Source organism: Hyla sarda, chromosome 2 (genome assembly GCF_029499605.1).
Source record: "Hyla sarda isolate aHylSar1 chromosome 2, aHylSar1.hap1, whole genome shotgun sequence".
NCBI lineage: Eukaryota > Metazoa > Chordata > Amphibia > Anura > Hylidae > Hyla > Hyla sarda.
The window spans coordinates 303,936,278-303,958,107 of NC_079190.1; the positions used below are offsets into that span (position 1 = coordinate 303,936,278).

Consider the following 21,830-nt stretch of genomic DNA (forward strand, 5'->3'; position numbering starts at 1 on the left):
TCCCAATGGCGCTCCTTCTCTTCTGAGCATTGTAGTGCGCCAGCAGAGCACTTTACATCCACATAAGGGGTATTTTCTTACTCACAGGAAATGGGGTTACAAATTTTGGCTATTTTCCCTTGTGAAGGTGAAAAATTTAGGGTAACACCAGCATTTTAGTGAAAAATGTTTTTTTTTTTCATTTTTCCATCCAACTTTAAAGAATTTTCATTAAACACCTTTGGGGTGTTAAGGGTCACTATACCCCTTGTTACGTTCCGTGAGGGGTTTAGTTTCCAAAATGGGGTCACATGTGGGTATTTCTTTTTTTGCGTTGATGTCAGAACCGCTGTAAAATCAGCCACCCCTGTGCAAATCACCAATTTAGGCCTCAAATGTACATAGTGTGCTCTCACTCCTGAGCCTTGTTGTGCGCCCGCAGAGCATTTTACGCCCACATATGGGGTATTTCCCTACTCAGGAGAAATTGCGTTACACATTTTGGGGGTCTTTTTTTCCTTTTAACACTTGTGAAAATAAAAAGTATGGGGCAACGCCAGCATGTTAGTGTAATTTTTTTTCTTTTTTTTACACTAACAGGCTGGTGTAGCCCCCAACTTTTCCTTTTCATAAGGGGTAAAAGGAGAAAAAGCCCCTCAAAATTTGTAGTGCAATTTTTCCCGAGTACGGAAATACCACATATGTGGCCCTAAACTGTTTCCTTGAAATAAGACAGGGCTCCGAAGTGAGAGAGCGCCATGCGCATTTGAGGACTGCATAGGGATTGCATAGGGGTGGATATAGGGGTATTCTACGCCAGGGATTCTCAAACAGGGTGCCTCCAGCTGTTGCTAAACTCCCAGGATGCCTGGACAGTCAGTGGCTGTCCAGAAATGCTGGGAGTTGTTGTTTTGCAACAGCTAGAGGCTACGTTTTGGAAACAATGCCGTACCATACGTTTTTCATTTTTATTGGGGAGGGGGGGAGACAGTGTAAGGGGGTGTATATGTAGTGTTTTACCCTTTATTATGTGTTAGTGTAGTGTAGTGTTTTTAGGGTATGTTCGCACTGACAGAGGTTTACAGTGAGCTTTCTGCTAGAAATTTGCACCGCAGCGAAAAATTTGCTGCAGCTCATACTCAAAGCAGAAAACTTACTGTAAACCTGCCCGTGTGAATGTACCCTGTACGTACACATGGGGGGGGTCAAACCTCCAGCTGTTTCAAAGCTACAATTCCCAGCATGTACTGACAGACCGTGCATGCTGGGAGTTGTAGTTTTGCAACAGCTGGAGCCACACTGATTGGAAAACCTTCAGTTAGTTTCTGTTGCCTAACTCAGTATTGTAACTCTGTTACCTAACTCAGTATTTTCCAACCAGTGTACCTATAGCTGTTGCAAAACTACAACTCCCAGCATGTACTGATGCTGGGAGATGTAGTTATGCAACAGCTGGAGGTACGCAACTACAACTCCCAGCATGCTGAGACAGCTGTTTGCTGTTTGGGCATGCTGGGATTTGCAGTTTTACAACATCTGGAGGGCTACAGTTAGAGACCACTGCACAGTGATCTCCAAACTGTGGACCTCCAGATTTTGTAAAACTACAAATCCCAGCATGCCCAGACATCAAACAGCTGTGTGGGCATGCTAGGAGTTGTAGTTTTGCAAGATCTAGAGGGCCACAGTATAGAGATCACTATGCAGTGGTCTCTAAACGGTAGACCTCCAGCTGTTGCAAAACTACAAATCCCTGCTTGCCCAAACAGCTGTCTGGGCATGCTGGAACTTGTAGTTTTGCAACATCTGGAGGGCTACAGTGTAGAGACCAATGTAGCGTGGTTTCAAACTGTAGCCCTCCAGATGTTTCTAGGCAACTCACCGGGTTCCGTCGGATTCAGGAAGACAGCCGCACGACATACCGCCCGCGCCGATCACCGCAGCAGATCGCGTCCCGCAGCCTCCACCGATGGGTAAGTGGACTTTGGCGCCCGGTCCCCTTCGAATTCCCTGTCCTGCCCTGCCTATTGTGGGTGGGCCAAACAGGGAAAACAAAAGTTAACCCCCCCCCCCCACCCCTGATCTTCTGTTGGTCTTCGCTTTTGACGACCAATAGCAGGGATAGGAAGGGTGGCACCCCTGCCACCTCACTCCTATGCTGTCAGGGGTATTGTAGGTGTCTTGGACAACCGCGATTCCCCCTTATATTCCGGGTCACCGGGTCACCATAGACCCGTATGACCCGGAATAGGCGCAAATCGCAAGTGTGAATTCACTTGCTATTTGCTCCGATCGCCGACATGGAGGGGGTCTGATGACCCCCCTGGGCATTTGCGCGGGGTGCCTGCTGATCGATATCAGCAGTCACCCCGGTCCGGTCCCCGCCCGGCACGCAGCGGGAACTGGAATTCTCACGGGCGTACCTGTACGCCCTGGGTCCTTAAGTCCCAGGTACAGAAGGCGTATCCATACTCCCTCGGTCCTGTACGGGTTAAACTTAGTTGGGGATTTCTAACTTTTATACACAATATGAAAGAAGGGGATAACAGGATTCACTAATTTCCTCACTTTGAGCAAATAGGGGGTCTTGCATCCATCTAGCTAAGCGCAACTACTTTCCTGGCCATGAACATAGATTATTGCAAAAAGATGCGAGTATGGTGAGGCAATATCTCCTCATCTAGAACCCCAGAGAGACATATAAGAGGATCCAACGGGGGGTACAGGGTCCACCAAAGTAGCCAGGAGATTTAACCCTTCATTCCGAAAAGATGCCACAAATGGACAGGCCCATATTAAATGCTATAAGTCAGCCCTAGGTGCATGACACCTATGTCACGCATCAGAAGCCGAGCGCCCCGTTCTGTACAGACGAACAGGAGTTATATAACTATAATAAATGATGTATAATTGAGTTAATTTGTCATTAGCTGCAGAGGATACCAATGTATGAGAAGCCATAGGGCCAATTATATACTCAAATAAGTTGATAATATCCCCCTTTAAACATATTTTCTTAAATCTAAATGAATGTAAGATGTTCCATGTCCCTTCCTCTGGCTTGTCTGATCAGCACTCAATTACTGTAGGCAGCCTCAGCAGCCAGTAGTAATGGAGCACCGTGAACACTAATCAGTACTGTTCTGTGGACCATCATTGTTTAGTGTATGCAATCAAATGATTGCATGTAACAGTCCCTTATGGGGACTAAAAAATTGTGAAACAATTCAAATAAAGTTACTAAATAATAAGCCCCTTCCCTGAAAAAAAGAGTTTTAATCACCCCGCTATTCCCATTTGTTAAATAAAATAATGTAAAGAAAAATAAATACAAACATATGAGGGATCGCTTAGTGCAGAAATGTCTATGGTGTAAACGTAAAAAAAAAAGTTCAGAATTGCTGATTTTGTTCGGTAACGATAAAAATGACAGATCACCGTGCAATTTTTTTTTAACCTTTTACATTTCCGTTTATGGAAAAATAAGATTTATAGGTGGTCAGAGGAGGACAATTTTAGACACCCATTTTCAAAGAAAAAGTTATAATATTTTAAAAGTAGTAAAATAAAACAAAATCTTCACTAAATTGTGTAGTCCATATCGGATGGACTTACAGAATAAAGATAATGTGTCAATTTTACTTAAAAATGCACTGCATAGAAACCAAAGCCCCCAAAAGTTGCAAAAGGACTTCTTTTGTTTAAAAAAAAAAAAATTGTCCTACAAATTTTTTTTTTTTTTTTTTTTTTACCGTAGATTTTATGGTAAAATGAATAATGCCATTACAATGTAGGGTAAAGTTTGACTTTTTTTGAGTACAAAATCTGTATAGAAATGGGTATTGTTGTAGTCATATTGAACCACAGAATAAAGATAACATGTCAGTTTTACTGTGAGGGACACAGCGTATGTACAACCTGCCCCCTCCGCATCATCATTTTTTTTTTTTGTTTCATTGTACATTTTACGGTAAAAGATAGGTGTTGTTACAGAATACACTTGGTCAATTGGTCCTGGCCACATCTTGTATCTCTGTTTTTGTCATTGATGCAAATATTTACCATAACTACTGGGTCATCCCAATCAGTCTTTCCCAATAATATGTCATCTCAGTCTGCAAGATGCAGAACCCAAGCACCCAGAAAACAACACATTGTTCAATATTTCCTGTCCTTATCTGTTCACCTAATAATTAATGCCCCACTAACAGGACCTATCATTGTTTTGCTTCATCTGGGGAAAAATGGACAGAGTCAAACGGATTGTGATGTACAAAGAGACCCACAAGGGTAGGAAGGGTGTCCCCGATATCCCCACTCTGCTGTGGCCTTCTTTTTCATGGATCAGCATGCAGCAGACTCTGGTGGAAAAGACTGGCTCAGCTGGCAGGTCCATGTCTTGCTTGTTTCTCTTGCCCCTTTGGCGGGGGCTAAGATGGGACGAGTGGGACAGCTCGATCCCTTACAACTGGCACACCCCCTAGTTCTAAGGGGCGTTGTCTGGTTCATGAGGGAGCACCAGCTGAAGGAACTGAAGCCTGACCTGTGGAAGCTAAAGACCATATACAAGCTCATCAGAGGTAAAGGCTTGTTGGAGCTCGTTCCAGGGCTCCCTGAGGCCACGGCAGAGACTATTTGGGCCAATGTGGCTTCTGTGCGGCTAACCAGTGGACATAAGGACTTGTCGCGGATGGCTTTTAAGGGAGGACTGTCTCTTAGGTCATTCATGCATGCCCATGACCTGTGTAGAACCTGATACTGCCCCCCAGTGCCCCTACATGGAGGAAGCATCTTTGCACGTCTTTTTGTCAGTGCACAGGGTCTATTGGATGCCTTGGAACTTGAACTGAGAGACTCTGGGGGAGATTCATCAAGACCTGTGCAGAGGAAAAGTTGACCAGTTGGCCATAGCAACCAATCAGATCGGTTCTTTTACTTTTCAGAGGCCTTTTCAAAACTGAAAGAAACGATCGGCTTGCTTGCTATGGGCAACTGGTCAACTTTTTCATCACACAGGTTTTGATGTATCTGCCCCTCTGTGTCCAGAAACTGCCTATCGTACCATTTGGTGCTTTAGTCTGTTCCCTGGGGTCCATGACATGAAGGCCATCCAGGAGGCCTGGTGCCTTATGAACTGTTTTAAGGACGCTGTATGGCTGGCCAGGAACCGCCTCACAAAATAAACAGGAAGAATATGTCCGTCCGGGACTGCCACAGGTTCATCTGCAGCCTGCTTAAAAACTATGCCATCTTGGACAGCCTGGATGCTGATGAAGAAGAGGAGTGAAGACCCCTCTACTTTCCTGTGTACCCCTGAAGTTATTGCCTTTTAGTTTGGCCCTGTAATCCACCCACTCTTTTCCCCCCATAGTCTCCCATGCCCCATGTGCCTTTCCCGCTCCCATAGCCCCACGCCCCTCCCCAGCTCACAGATTGTATTATTTGGTTATTACTGATCTCAGCTAATTTGACCTAACTATATTACTTGCCACCCTTGGATTTTGTTTGTACTGTGTACTGTTCTAGTCTGTTCTATGTTGTGACCTAGGTGATGCTGCCCTAGATTGACTAATCCTAATCTAGATGGATTAGTACAAACACTTTCACTACAAATGAAAACCACTTACTTTACTACAGGATTTTTTAAATAAAAATTTTGATGTAAATATTTTGCATTGATGGCCAAGTGTTGCTATGACAGCTCCCATAGCAGCTTTCCCAGATTACAAAGTAAAATATATACTTACTTACATGATGATACAAAGAGGACATACATTAATTAGTACCGTAGAACAAAATTTCACACATTTGCAGAAAAATGCAATGAGAAAATAAAATTGATGTTACTGTTTCCCTAGGGTCACCGTGTGCCTGGTTCTGATGCTCTAAGTGACATGTGTGAAGAATTGTCTATGCTACGCAGTGAAAATTCCTCATTGCGTCTTCGTGTTACAGCATTGCAAGAAGCCATTAGAGCCATAAATGCTCGTGTTACTCGTATGGCTGGACAAGAGGCTGCTCGTCTCTTACAAAGGGCTGGTAAGTATTTACTACATATAATATTAAACTTAATTTCATGTATACATTACGTCTCAGTGTAATGTTATTTGCCCCCATAATGTAAATGGACCTCAGCTCACTTATGAGTCTCATTAATTTCAGCGGCCTACTTAAAGGACTAGGTGCAGTCAAAGTTGATTGCTGCATCTAAAACAGGAAAAAACACTCTTCGGTAGCTCAGAGGAGGTGAACAGGATCAAGGAAAATGCAAGATTCAGCTCACCTCTCCCAAATTGGTGCTCGAACCTATGACCGGCCAGGCACACTTCACGGAACAAACAAGAGCAGGTGGTCCAGCACGTCAAATAATGCAGCTTTATTGTGGTTATCAGCACACGTACAGCTAGATGTCAGACATGTTTCGAGCCCGATGCGCTCTTCCTTGGTCACCGAGGAAGAGCGCATGCACTCAAAACATGTCTGACATCTACCTGTACGTGTGCTGATAACCACAATAAAGCTGCATTATTTGACGTGCTGGACCACCTGCACTTGTTTGTAAGGTGAACAGGATACCTGCAGGGTCCCAAGGGACTTAACTGAAGGAGTACAGAATGATGACACTTTAGGGAAGATAATAGGGGGACAATTTAACCCCTTAAGGACCGAGGGTTTTTCCATTTTTGCACTCCCCTTTTTTCCTCCTCAACTTCTAAAAATCATAACATTTTTAGTTTTCTACCCACAGACCTATATGAGGGCTTGTTTTATGCGCTACCAAATTTACTTTGTAATGACAATTTCACCACAAAATCTATCGGTATCTATCAGAATCTAAATTGGAACTCATCAAGAGGGGTTCTTCACCAAATGGTTGGCCACTATAAATTTAAGGATTGTCCTGACGATCCTGCACCAACCCCTCCCAGGTAAAAAGCTTGCATTGTTGGCATTGGATGCCGAAAAGGCTTTTGACAATGTCCGATGGGACTGGTGCTAGATAGAATTGGTCTTCACGACTTGTTTCCTACTTACCTGACGGGAGTCTATAAGGCACCTATGGCAAGGGTCTGCACACCTGGTATCCTCTGTACTCCCTTTCCTCTATTCAAGGGGACTCGACAAGGATGCCCGCTCTCACCGCTCCTATTTAATCTTGGAAGTAAACCTTTGGCCAGGTCTCTACTGACCTCAAACATTTACTCAGGTATAAAGGTGGGGGAGAAAGAAGTGAAACTCGCTATGTTCGCTGATGACGTTTTGCTTTTTCTAAATCAGCCAGGATCATCACTACAGGGCATTCTTGACCATTTAAAGCGCTTTGGGTATTATTGGGGCTACAACGTGAATATAAGTAAGTCAGAGGATCCTCACTGCCACACTGGCTTTCTGAGGTGTCTGGGTTGGATATTAGGTTGGCCTCCTCCTCCGTCACATATCTAGGAATCAAGGTCGGCAAGACATAGAGAACATTGTTAGAGAACAATTTATGAACACTTGATTTTTTCAGAAATAATGTAATCCACATTGATCATCATTTCAAGGATTTTTTGTAAGGGTACACTATGCCATTAGAACAGTGTTTTACAAAATAACCAAAGGATAACCTTTATTTTTCAAAAAACCTGATGATCATAATTAGAGATGAGTGAATTTACAGTGATTGGATTCGTCACAAACTTCTCGGCTCGGCAGTTGCTGACTTTAGCCTGCATAAATTAGTTCAGCTTTTAGGTGATTCAGTGGGCTGGAAAAGTTGGATACAGTCCAAGGAGAGAGTCTCCTAGGACTGTATCCACCTTTTCCAGCCCACCGGATCACCTAAAAGCTGAACTAATTTATGCAGACTAAAGTCAGCAACTGCCGAGCCGAGAAGTTTGTGATGAATCCAATCACTGTAAATTCGCTCATCTCTAATCATAATTAGAGAACAGCAATGACTGTAGCACAGAGAAAGATTCTAACTAATTTTTTTTTTTTTTAAGTATTTATTTAGATTTTGGAAGAATAATAGCAATGAAAAAAATACAAACAAATACAACAAATACAACTGCTCCAAGCGTCTCAGAGACCTATTGCAGCACATCGACTAAAATCAGAACATATATTAAATTGCTCTGGTTACTCAGCAGGCGTGTCAGAGACCCAGCGGGGGAGGCCCAACACAAACAGACATGCATACACACACACAAAGACTCATCCCGGTGACCCCACCCCCCCCAGCCCTACTTAAAGCCAATAAAGCGCAGTACACATAGCAGACTATTGGGACATACTAGCCAGAGGAACCGCTGACGCATCTAGCATGAGCCTGGGTGTCCATACCTTGTCAAATTTCTTAGGGCACTTACAACTCACATAGAGAGCCTGCTATATATGGGACATACTTTTTGACCAGAGACAGCCAACAAGACAGCGGGGGAGGGGAGGTATCCTTCCAGGTCATCACCACCACTTTGCGGGCACAGAACAGCTGAAGTTGAAGCAATAAGCATCTGTGGGAACTGGTAACCACCTCATTAACAACTGGCAGCAAGCATACCATAGGGTTGAGTAGAAAAGGAAAGTCTAGATTATCAGCCAAAAACCCCATCACCTCCCTCCAGAAGATATTAACTACAGGGCACGCCCACACAGCATGCAAAAAGGTACCAACTTCACAGGAACAACAGAAACACAAATCAAAGTGAGAAACACCAATGCATTTCAACTTAGCAGGGGCATAATACAACCTTAGAACATATCTGGATTGGATCAGCATATCTCTACTACTAACTACCATAGAATAATAAGAGCCCTCAACCTCCTTTCACTGATCCTCAGAAAATTCTGGAATGTAAGCCACCCCTTTATGGAATGCTCCTGAGAACAAGCTAGGCCAAAGAGTCTGGAGGAGAGCGTAGGCCAGAGTTAGGGGTTTAGAGATGTCCATGGTGCCCAGGAGCAACTCCACTTAGGAAAACACTGGAGTAACCGCCAGGGAGCCAAACTGCGCCTGAACTGCATGCCGAAGCTGAAGATATCTATAAAAGGCATTTTCAGGGATGCCATAGCGTTCTTTCATGTCCGAAAAGGATAAGAAAATCTGATCCTCTCCAAACAAGTGGATCCCAAATTTGACACCATGAGTACCTTAGAATTTGGCCTCCTGTAACCCATGCAGGTGAGGTAAATGTACATTCCCCTACAAGGGTGTTCTAGGAGATACCAAAGGCTGCAAGAATTTACCTGACACCACGTACCACACTTTAGCTACAGTCTGTAGAAGAACAGGAAAAGAAGAGCGAGAGTGATACCTGTAGAGTGTGTTAGTAAGAGCTTCATAAGAACCCATCATCGCTCCAGCCAAGGCCGTCGCCAAGTTCGACAGATCCTTATCGATCCATAAAGATGCGTAGACTAGCTGGGAGGCAAGAAAATAATTGTATACATCAGCGGCAGCTAAGCCGCCCTGCCTCTTAGGAGCCTGAGAAGAGCCTGACCAAGCCTGGGAGACCTCCTCTGCCAGTAGAAGGATCCCAGAGTACCACACAGTATGTTAAAATACTTCCTAGGGGGAATTATGGGAAATAAATGAAATAAGTAAAGAAATTAAGGGGGGGTAAATCATTTTAAAAATATTAATCCTACCAGCTAGGGAAAGAGGGAGTGAGGGCCAGGCATTCAACTGCTCCACAATGGTACGTAAAAGTGGCTCTAGGTTTAGGGACACATCAGGGACCCAGTTACCTCCACCCTCAAGTACCGAAAACGGGATACTACCTGCACCCCTGCCGGGATAGAGGCAGGGGAAGGGACTCCAGAGGAAAGTGCCATTAGGGACGACTAAACCGGTCAAGTAGATCAATAAGGAACAGGAGTGAGCCCCAGCGTCTGCCAAATATACCAGGGTATCATCTGCATATATGGAAACCTTCTCTACAATGGACCCCCTACATATCCCTGCGTATGGCTGCCGCCAAAGGTTTCATCGCCAGCGCAAAGAGGAAGGGAGAAAGCAGGCACCCCTGCCTCATCCCACGACCCAGGAGAAAAGGATCGGAGACATCTAAGTTAGTTTGAATATGAGCCCTAGGACTATCGTATAGCAAGCGTACCCAAGCGCAAAATCAGGGACCAAACCCAAACGCACACAGGACCTCCCACAAATAGGGCCACAATACAGAGTCACAGGCTTTGTAAATATCCAGACTAACCACCACCCCCGTAGGAAAATCATCCCCCACCACTGCTATATTAAGTTGTAATCGCTTTACATTGACATCAGTGGCCCTGCTTGGCATAAATCCAGTTTGGTCAGGATGAATGATAGCGTTAATGACCCCATATAGACACATAGCCAGCACTTTAGCCATAGTTTTTATATCCACATTCAAAAGAGAAATAGGTCTATATGAATCAGGTAGCAACGGGTCCTTTCCAGGCTTAGGTAGCACCACAATCAGTGCTTCCCTCATAGAATCTGGAAGAGCATCAGCAGCCGCTATCGAGTGAAAAAACCGAAGGAGTATAGGGATCAGTCACTCCGCACTCATCCTATACCATTCCCCTACCATCCCATGTGAACCAGGGGTCTTACCATGAGGGAGATCACGTATCGCCTGTTCCACCTCCTCATCTGTTAAGGGGGCAACTAATGCATCGGCCTGAGCACGAATAAGTGAGGGAAGGGATAGGTCAAGCAAGAAGAACAAAATTTCCCCCTGACAGGGCAAGGACAGGGCAGCATACAAAGAGGAGTAAAAATCCCGGAAGACAGAGTTGATCAACTGGGGGTCTACCACCACAGCACCATCACTGCCTTGAATACAGGGGATAGAGGCAACCGGGCGACTAGCCCTCGCCAAATACACCAATAATTTACAGTTTTTATCTCCATATTCAAAGAGGGCGGCCTCTCTATCCGCTAACCTCAACTGAACCCTATCTTTCTCAACAACCAACAAGGATCTCTGAGCTTTAGCCCACGCCCTCTCATTCTCAGGGGCAGGGTTCCTAACATATTCCACCTCCAAAACTCCCACCTCCTGCAACAGCTTGCCCTCCATTTACTCTGGCCCGCAACTCCCGCTATAAATGCACCTCTAACCGTGGCTTTGTATGCATCCCATTGAACCAGTGGATCAGGATAATCAGCATTATGCTCCCAATATTCAACGTCAGCTACTCCCAGAGCCTCTACCACAGCCCCTGCCTGCAGCCAACCAGGGTGCATGCACCACATACCGGAAGGAGGACTAGGGCCTAAGTGCAGGACTACTAATACAACAGAGTGGTCTGAGATCCCCCTAGTGGTGTAGGAAACATCTCTTACCGCCGGGAGGAGGTCGTCGGATGCCAGTGCGAGATCAATTCGAGAGAACGACCTATGGGCCGCAGAGTAGAAGGAGGCAGCAGTTGGGTACTTCCATCTCCAGAGGTCGGTCAGGCCCAACGCCAAGCGCCAAGTGTTAAAAGACGTAGAGCCAGGGTCAGCAGCAGTGGTGTGATCGAGCAATGGATCAGGAGCCACGTTGAAATCACCTATGAAAAGAACAGGGTCAGAGAGAAAAGACAGCAGTTTGTTAGCAATCAGCTCGTGTACTGAGACATGAAAGGGGGAGGCATAAACAGAGACAAGAACAAAGGAGAAGGCGCCTGGGGAACAATGTAAAATTACAAATCTCCCAAAGTGATCACAGGCTGCCTATGAAAGTCCGCTAGCAGCAAGGACTTGGTGAATAACACAGAGACACCCCTAGCATAATTAGAATATGAGGTACGGTATGCCCTCCGCCATACAGGAGGGGCCGCACCCACCCAATGAAGAGCTTCAGTCGGAGAAGTGAAGAATTTTGTAGAGGCCCCATCAACCATTCTTAGGCTGGCAGGATACAGCATGGAGTATCTATACCCCTTGGCATGCAGCTTCCCATCAGACCCAAATAAATTAAACTTACTTTCATCACTAAAATGAACTCTGGACCACTTCTCCTCTGTCCACACAACATGCTCCTCAGCAAAGGTGAGTCTAGCCTTTTGATTCTTTCTGCTAATGAGAGGTTTAGTCACTGCAGAGTGGGCTTTCAGTCCAAATGCTCTTTAACATCGAAACACTGTGTGAAGAGACGGATCCTTAGTCTGTTCAGTACTGAACTGGCGAACAATTCCAGCTGCAGTGTTGAAACGATTACCCATGGAGATTCTCTGCATTATCCGGTCCTCTCTTGCATTTGTCTTTCGAGGGCGACAAGCCTACTTGGGAGACTTGAATAAGTTTATGATGTTGTAAAGATGTAATATTCTAGAAATCACAGACTTGGAATGACCAACTATGTGCAGTGAAAGGTTTACGTCAATCTGGCCTTTCTAGAACAGTTTAGAACAGTTGCAGGACGTAGCTAAGTTAAAAGGGTACTCCAGTGGAAAACTTTTTTTTTTTTTTTTTAAATCAACTGGTGCCAGAAAGTTAAACAGATTTGTATATCACTTCTATTAAAAAATCTTAATCATTCCAGTACTTTTTAGGGGCTGTATACTAAAGAGAAATCCAAAAAAGAAATGCATTTCCTCTCATGTCATGACCACAGTGCTCTCTGCTGACCTCTGCTGTCTATTTTAGGAACTGTCCAGAGCAGCATATGTTTGCTATGGGGATTTTCTCCTGCTCTGGACAGTTCCTATAATGGACAGCAGAGGTCAGCAGAGATCACTGTGGTCATGACATCAGAGGAAATGCATTTCTTTTTTGGATTTCTCTTTAGTATACAACCCCTAAAAAGTACTGGAAGGCTTAAGATTTTTTAATAGAAGTGATTTACAAATCTACTGAAGAAACGGTCCATTCATATACCCTGAAATGCGTCTAGTCAGTTTGCGGACTATCACTGACTGCACTTGGCACTTAAATTCTCACTGGACTTACTTCTGTGGCCTTGCTGGTCCGGTCCGGAGACGATCCTGTTGATCTTGCCGCTCAGGTCCATAATATACATCTAGTTCGGAGTGGATTCCCAGCGAGCCGTGGAATCAAAGCACATCCTGCAGGTGCTGGCACTGACATCACACGCCACCCTCACGAGGCAGAGGCATTTACTATCGGTCTGTTGCAGACCTGGACTCCACGGCAGGACTTTTCCACCAGCGAGTGCCACCTGTGGAAGTGTCCATCCCCGGCGCCTGCCAGAGCCCACCTGCAGTGACCATCCAAGTGCTAGATTCATCCAGCCTCACGGGAGTCTTCCGCCCTCAGGACCGGTAATGTACCACAAAGCTGCCTGTTATCTGTCCTGACACAGTGACACAGTGAAACTAGCAACTGTGAACTTTAATACTTCCTCAGGTTAACACACCAAACATTGTTTCATTGTCATCCATTAAGAGGAACTTGTCACAATATTACATTATCATCTCTCCAGTGAAAAGGACTGATTTCCAAGAGACTTTCCGGCAATTCAAGTGTCTTTAACTCTTTCAGTCCATATCAGTATATTATGCCATCACCATTTCAGTGCAATTTGTCTTTAACTGTTCCAGTTTAATAGTGCATTCTGTGATATTAATTAGTTACCAGTGATAGTCTATTTTAGGTCATTGTGAGGTGGAATATTTTATATTAATTTTTTAATAAAATCTATATCCTATTATAATTGAAGCACGATTCTTGTTTCCTTCAATTTATTCATATAGTTTACCTTCCTTGAGGTCTGGGTATTTTTGTCTCTTTTTCTAATATTTATTATTGGCACCATAGGTATAGGTACATTACCCATTTGTCCTCGGTTGGTGATATAATTGTGAGCTGCACATATTTCTTCTTCTTTTTTTCCTAGTGATTTACAAATCTGTTTAACTTTCTGGCACCAGTTGATTTAAAAAAAAAAAGTTTTCCACCGGAGTACCCCTTTAAGTCCTGACAGTGGATCATCAATATTTCTACTTTTTACTTAAAATTCATAAATATCTGACTGCTCCCCTGGACGACCTATCATCGCCTGCATAAATTCACCTACTAGTAATCTAGCCCACTATATAGACTTCTATTTACAAAAATATGTCACTTCCCTTCCTAGCTACCTCTGCTATTCATCTCAATTGATATATCTCTTATCCATCCATCCAATGGGTTCCATCTTAGTAAGCATTATATACGAATATTGATCAATTGAGGCTTAGTGCTGTAGAACAATTTCTCAATAATAATAAAGAAATTTCCCAACTCCAAAGGACTTTTCTCCTAGATGGGTTGAAGTTTATATTGGAGAACTACTTCATGTTTGACGGTAATACCTATCATCAAATCAAAGGGATGGCTATGGGGCCAAGGTGGCCTCCTCATATTCCAACCTTTTTATGGGAGCCTTTGAAACATGTTACATCTGGGGAAATGAAAATATCAAAGAACATCTCATACTGTACCGCCTTTATATGGACGATCTGTTATTCATCTGGAAAGGCCTTTAATCATCCCTCACCACATTCTTGGAGGATCTTAACAATCATTGGGGACTTATAGTTATATTTATTTTGCAAGTGGGCATCACAACAAGTGGCTTGAAAATATACCATACTCGCAGTATAAGAGAGTAAAAAGAACTGTACCCGTAATGAAGTCTTCCAGAAACAAGCAGGAATCCTTAAACTATTTCTTGAGAAAAATTATTCAAAAAAACTTCTGTCTGATGCATATGAGAGAACAAGAAATCTAATTTAGGAAGACTGTCTCATCCACAGACACACACAAGGAGAAGTAAAATATATAAAAACACTAAAAAAATGGGAACTAAATGTTATTACTACTTAAAGCACATCGGCACCATCAATTAAAAATATTCTGACAAAGTATTGGCATCTTGTAGAAAGTGACATCTTTTTTAAAGAATCACTTTCCAGGAATCCATCAGTGACATTCTGAAGAGCCCCCTTACTAAAGAACATTTTGTTGCTGAGACAACTAAAACAACACAACCCAATAAATCCAGAATCTGGCTTGATAGGGAGTTTTTGCTATGGAAAGAAGCATTCTCTGTGTTGCTTAGAAATACAACACGATTGCAAAATCTTTATTTCCCAAGTAACAGGAAACTTTTGAAATAAAATATTTGTACTAACATGTAACATGTCTGAGTACGTTGTATACCTCATCCAATGTCACTGTGGCCAACAATATATAGGCAGGACCACACAGAAACTCAGAAATAGAGTAAACAAACACTGCTTCAATATCAAAACCGGTTTTGTATTACATAGCCTTTCTAGGCACTGTACTACTACACAGTGAATCAAAAAATCCTTTACTGTCACCCCAATAGATTTTGTGCCCAAACATAAGTCAAATTGGTTTGAGATTATCAAAAAATTAGAAGTATATTGGATATACAAATGTAGTTCCCTGCAACCCCTTGGGCTTAATGAAATTTCCGTGACCATCTTAGGCTCCTTTCACACTATATTATTGTTCCGTTTAGGAACTTCCCTCAGAAGTTCCGTCACTATATCGGGGAAAACCGGCCGTTACAAAACCCCTGACGGCCGCGACTAAATCGCATTGCAGCCTATGGGGTTTTGTAACTGCCCGTTTGCACCCGTATATGCCCGTAATTCATTACGGACGTTATACAGTGACGAGACATCGTGGCGGAAAAATTTAACGCATGCAATCATTTTTCCGCCACGATGTCCCGTCACTATATAACGTCCGTAAGGAATTACGGGCATATACGGGTGCAAAGAGGCAGTTACAAAACCCCATAGGCTGCAATGCGATTTAGTCGCGACCGTCAGGGGTTTTGTAACGGCCGGTTTTCCCCAATATAGTGACGGAACTTCTGACGGAAGTTCCTAAACGGAACAATAATATAGTGCGAAAGGAGCCTAAGTGCAAATATTAAATCATGGGGATTCCTTACATTGTTTCTAGGGAATACTCAAAAACAGTTTGCACATATCTGTTTTTGAATTCACATTAGCGACTTACCAATTTGTATCCATTCAGATTTTGTTTTCACCTGTACATTTAGATTAGTGACTTACCAGCTATATTCATATCTATATCAAGTACTGGCTATATTTACATCAGTGACCTATTATTTACATTAGCTAGTATAATACCGTAATTTATTTATTTCTTCTCTACAGCTAATATCATTTAATTCCCACAATATATAACATATTAAAAAGTATCTATTAAGCTAGAGCACTCCATATTTGAGTAAGCTTGAGTATCTATAGTGTGCAGTTTACTAAAAATAAATATACCATAATGTATGTAACTGTTTTTATTCTTCTCTATGTCTGGGACAAGTAAACCAAATAGCTTATTTTTCTCTACAGTCATGGACGTAAATGTTAGAAACCCTGACATTTTTCAAGAAAATTAAGTATTTCTCACAGAAAAGGATTGCAGTAACACATGTTTTGCTATACACATGTTTATTCCCTTTGTGTGTATTGGAACTAAACAAAAAAACGGTTGAAAAAAGGCAAATTGGACATAATGTCACACCAAACTCATATTATTGGCACCCTTAAGGACCAAGGACGTATGCATATGTCCTGAGTCATTCCGGTCTCCGCCGTTCTCCGGGCAGAGATCGGAACTGGATGCCTGCTGAAATCGTTCAGCAGGCATCCAGGGCAAACACCGAGGGGGGCCATGTAGGCCCCCCATGTCGGCTGAACGCTGCTGAAATCACAACAGCGATCTGCTGCGATACCGGGCTGATCGGGTCTCTGGGACCCGACCGCCCGGTAATTTTGCATGGTCCCGGTTGTCACAGACAGCCAGGACCATGCTGAAGTATAGTAGCGAGGTGGCAAGCCTGCCACTCCTCCTATCCCCTGCGATTCCTCGGTTAGCTAACTGACCAATCGCAGGGGGGGGGGGCGGTTACTTCCTCCCGCCCTGCCCGGCCCCTGGAAGTCCGGAGAGAGCGGGAGGAAGACCGGAGGACGCGGCAGGGGACGGGTGAGTGCTGGGGCACGGCCCCGGTACTTACCTCTTCCCTGAAGACCCGGATCCCGGCGGCAGAGACGGCGGCGGTGGCGACAGGTGAGTTGATCTTCGGCGGCGGCGCGGGACCTTTGCAGCAGTCCAGACCACCGTAAAGCGATCTGGACTGCTCCATCTGGTCCACTTACACTACAACTCCCAGCATGCCCAGACAGCCCTTGGCGTCTGGGCATGCTGGGAGTTGCAGTTTTGCAACATCTGGAGGTCCACAGTTTGGAGACCACTGTGCCCTTCCAGATGTTGCAAAACTACACATCCTCAGCATGCCCTTACTGTCCAGGCATGCTGGGAGTTGTAGTTCTGCAACATCTGAAGGGCCAGATGTTACAGAACTACAACTCCCAGCATGCCTGGACAGGTTTGGCATACTGGGAGTTGTAGTTTTGCAACATCTGGAAGGGCATAGATTGGGAACCACTGTATTAGTGGTCTGCAAACTGTAGTCCTCCAGATGTTGCAAAACTACAACTCCAAGCATGCTGGGAGTTGTAGTTCGGCAGCATCTGGCTCTAAAGATGTTGCCAAACTACTACTTCCAGCATGCCTGAGAATGTTTGGGAGTAGTGGTTTTGCAACAACTGGAGGCACACTGGTTGGGAAACATTGTCTGTTTCCTAACTCAGTGTTTCCCAACCCGTGTGCCTCCAGCTGTTGCAAAACGATAACTACCAGCATGCACTGATAGACTGTGCATGCTGGGAGTTGTAATTTTTCAACAGCTGGAGGTTCCTCCCCCCCTCCTGTGAATGTACAGGGTACATTCACATGGGCAGGGGGCTTACAGTGAGTATCAGGCTGCAAGTTTGTGATGCAGCAAATTTTGCGCGGCAGCTCAAACTCGCTGTAATCCCCCGCCCGTGTGACTGTACCCTAAAAACACTACACTAACACAAAATAAAATAAAAAGTAAAAAACACTACATATACACATACCCCTACACAGCCCCCCTCCCCAATAAAAATGAAAAACGTCTGGTACGCCACTGTTTCCAAAATGGAGCCTCCAGCTGTTGCAAAACAACAACTCCCAGTATTGCCGGACAGCCGTTGACTGTCCAAGCATGCTGGGAGTTTTGCAACAGCTGGAGGCACCCTGTTTGGGAATCACTGGCGTAGAATACCCCTATGTCCACCCCGATGCAAATCCCTAATTCAGGCCTCAAATGCACATGGCGCTCTCACTTCGGAGCCCTGTCGTATTTCAAGGCAACAGTTTAGGGTCACATATGGGGTATCGCCGTACTCGGGAAAAATTGCCTAACAAATTTTGGGGGGCTTTTTCTCCTTTCACCCCTTATGAAAAGGTGAAGTTGGGGTCTACACCAGCATGTTAGTGAAAAAAAATATATAATTTACACTAACAAGTAACAGTGTTGCCCTATACTTTTCATTTTGACAAGAGGTAAAAGGGAAAAAAGCCCCCCGAAATTTGTAATGCAATTTCTCCCGACTACGGAGATACCCCATATGTGGGTGCAAAGTGCTCTGGGGGCGCACAACAAGGCCCAGAAGGGAGAGTGCACCATGTACATTTGAGGTGATTTGCACAGGGGTGGCTGATGGTTACAGCGGTTCTGACAAACGCAAAAAAAACAAAACCCCACATGTGACCCCATTTCGGAAACTACACCCCTCATGGAATGTAATGAGGGGTGCAGTGAGAATTTACACCCCACTGGTGTCTGACAGATCTTTGGAACAGTGGGCTGTGAAAATAAAAAATTTTGTACAGCCCACTGTTCCAAAGATCTGACAGACACCAGTGGAGGGTAAATGCTCACTGTACCCCTTGTTACTTTCCTCAAGGGTTCTAGTTTCCAAAATGGTATGCCATGCGGGGGTTATTTTGCTGTTCTGGCACCATAGGGGATTCCTAAATGTGACATGCCCCCCCGAGCAAGATTTGCTCTCAAAAAGCCAAATATGACTCCTTCTCCTCTGAGCATTGTAGTTCACTTCAGGTCAACTTATGGGGTACCTCCATACTCAGAAGAGATGGGGTTACAAATTTTGGGGGGTATTTTCTGCTATTAACCCTTGCAAAAATGTGATTTTTTTTTTGTTTTTTTTTACATATGCAAAAGTTGTGAAACACCTGTGGGGTATTAAGGCTCACTTAATTCCTTGTTACGTTCCTCAAGGGGTCTAGTTTCCAAAATGGTGTGGCAAGTGTTTTTTTTTTGCTGTTCTGGCACCATAGGGGCTTCCTAAATGCAACATGCCCCCCAAAAACCGTTTCAGAAAAACATACCCTCCAAAATCCCCTTGTCGCTCCTTCGCTTCTGAGCCCTCTACTGCGCCCGCCGAACACTTTACATAGACATATGAGGTATGTGCTTACTCGAGAGAAATTGGGCTACAAATATAAGTATAAATTTTCTCCTTTTACCCCTTGTAAAAATTCAAAAATTGGGTCTACAAGAACATGCGAGTGTAAAAAATGAAGATTGTGAATTTTCTCCTTCACTTTGCTGCTATTCCTGTGAAACACCTAAAGGGTTAAAACGCTGACTAAATGTCATTTTGAATACTTTGTGGGGTGCAGTTTTTATAATGGGGTCATTTGTGGGGTATTTCTAAGATGAAGACCCTTCAAATCCACTTCAAACCTGAACTGGTCCCTGAAAAATAGTGAGTTTGAAAATTTTGAGAAAAATTGGAAAATTGCTGCTGAACTTTGAAGCCCTCTGGTGTCTTCCAAAAGTAAAAACACATCAATTTTATGATGCAAACATAAAGTAGACATATTGTACATGTGCATAAAAAAAATGTATTTGGAATATCCATTTTCCTTACAAGCAGAGAGCTTCAAAATTAGAAAAATTCAACATTTTCAATTTTTTCATAAAATTTTGGGATTTTTCACCAAGAAAGGATGCAAGTTGCCACAAAAATTTTCCACCATGTTAAAGTAGAATATGTCACGAAAAAATAATCTTGGAATCAGAATGATAACTAAAAGCATTCCAGAGTTATTAATGTTTAAAGTGACAGTGGTCAGATGTTCAAAAAACGCTCTGGTCCTAAGGTGTAAAATGGCCTGGTCCTTAAGGGGTTAATATTTGGTTGCACACCCTTTGGAAAAAATAACTGAAGTCAGTTGCTTCCTATAACCATCAATAATCTTCTTACACCTCTCAGCCGGACTGTTGGACCACTCTTCCTTTGCAAACTGCTCCAGGTCTCTCTTATTTGAAGGGCGCCTCTCCACAGGTGTTCAATGAGATTTAGATCTGGGATCATTGCTGGCCACATCTGGACTCTCCAGTGCTTTGTTGCCATCCATTTCTGGGTTCTTTTTGACGTTTGTTTGGGGTCATTGTCCTGCTGGAAGACCCAAGATCTCGGACGCAAACCCAGCTTTCTGACACTGGGCTGTACAGTGAGACCCAAAATCTGTTGGTAATCCTCAGATTTCATGATGCTTTCCCAACATTCAAGGCACCCAGTGCCAGAGGCAGCAAAACAACCCCAAAACATAATTGAACCTCCACCATATTTCACTGTAGGTACTGTGTTCTCTTCTTTGTAGGCCTCATTCCGTTTTCGGTAAACAGTAGAATCATGTGCTTTTCAAAAAAGCTCTATCTTGGTCTCATCTGTCCACAAGACGTTTTCCCAGAAGGATTTTGGCTTACTCAAGTTCATTTTGGCAAAATGTAGTCTTGCTTTTTTTATGTCTCTGTGTCAGCAGTGGGGTCCTCCTGGGTCTCCTGCCATATTGTTTCATTTTATTTAAATGTTGACAGATGTCGACTGATGCTCCCTGAGCCTGTGGGACATCTTGAATATCTTTGGAACTTGTTTGGGGCTGCTTATCCACCATCCGGACTATCCTGTGTTGACACCTTTCATAAATGTTTCTCTTCCGTCCACGCCCAGGGAGATTAGCTACAGTGGACAAAGGAAAATCTACAGTAGATCTCTGGAGATGGACTTGTAACCTTGAGATTGTACAGTAGAAGGGTCATTGAGTGCTGACCCTGTGGTTGTTAATGAGGTATTTCACTCCTTTTATAGTTCCCTATATTCTTCCTCATCCTAGATAGACCCACTGGCTATATTGTCTTTTTTGAGGGAGCTCCCCCTTACCCCCCTGACTCCATTTCAGTCTTCAGCCCTTGAGGCCCCTTTGACGGCTGAGGCGGTATCACAGGTTATCAAGGACTTGCCATCGGGGATGACTCCGGGTTTCCAGGTTTGGATGGGCTGGTGGGAGATTGGTACAGGGTAAATGGGGAGAAAATAATTCCAATTCTACTGAACCTGTATGCAGCGGCTTTGAAATCTGGGGCCTTGCCTGATTCCATGAGAGAGGCCCTTATTGTGGTACTCCTCAAGCCTGGGAAAGACCTGACTTTGCCAGACTCATATCACCCTATTTCCCTTCTCAATGTAGATATAAACATTTTTGCAAAGGTTCTGGCGAACAGACTTAGAGGAGTAATTTATTCGGTTGTTCACCCTGACCAAACCGGATTTATGCCACTGATATCAATGTCAAACGGTTACAACTTAATATCGCCGCAGCGGAGGAAGACGCTTCCCCTGGCTATGTAGTCAGCCTTGATGTGTATAAGGCTTTCGACTCGGTCGAATGGCATTATATATGGTGCCTGATGCGTGTCCTCTGCTTTGGACCTATTTTCCGGAATTGGGTTCGCTTACTATATGATACCCCTAGAGCCGTATACGTACTAACATGGATGTTTGAGCCTTTCCCACTGGGTAGGGGTACTGGTCAGGGGTGTCTGCTTTCCCCCTTCCTGTTTGCCTTGGCTATAGAGCCTCTGGTGGTGGCTATTGGGGCCTTTGAGGCCGTTTGGGGCATCCCTAGAGGGTCTGTGACTGAAAAGATTTCC

General features: G+C 44.0%; 1 protein-coding gene across 5 annotated transcripts in view; it reads left to right on the top strand.

Moving 5' to 3' along the window:
- KIF21B (kinesin family member 21B) overlaps positions 1–21,830 on the top strand; it is a 768,527-nt gene that overhangs the window by 141,158 nt on the left and 605,539 nt on the right. For all 5 annotated transcript variants that reach the window (XM_056557611.1, XM_056557612.1, XM_056557613.1 and 2 more), the window contains exon 9: positions 5,838–6,018. In XM_056557611.1, the coding sequence (XP_056413586.1) occupies positions 5,838–6,018 (181 nt within the window). The remainder of the gene's footprint in view (positions 1–5,837; positions 6,019–21,830) is intronic.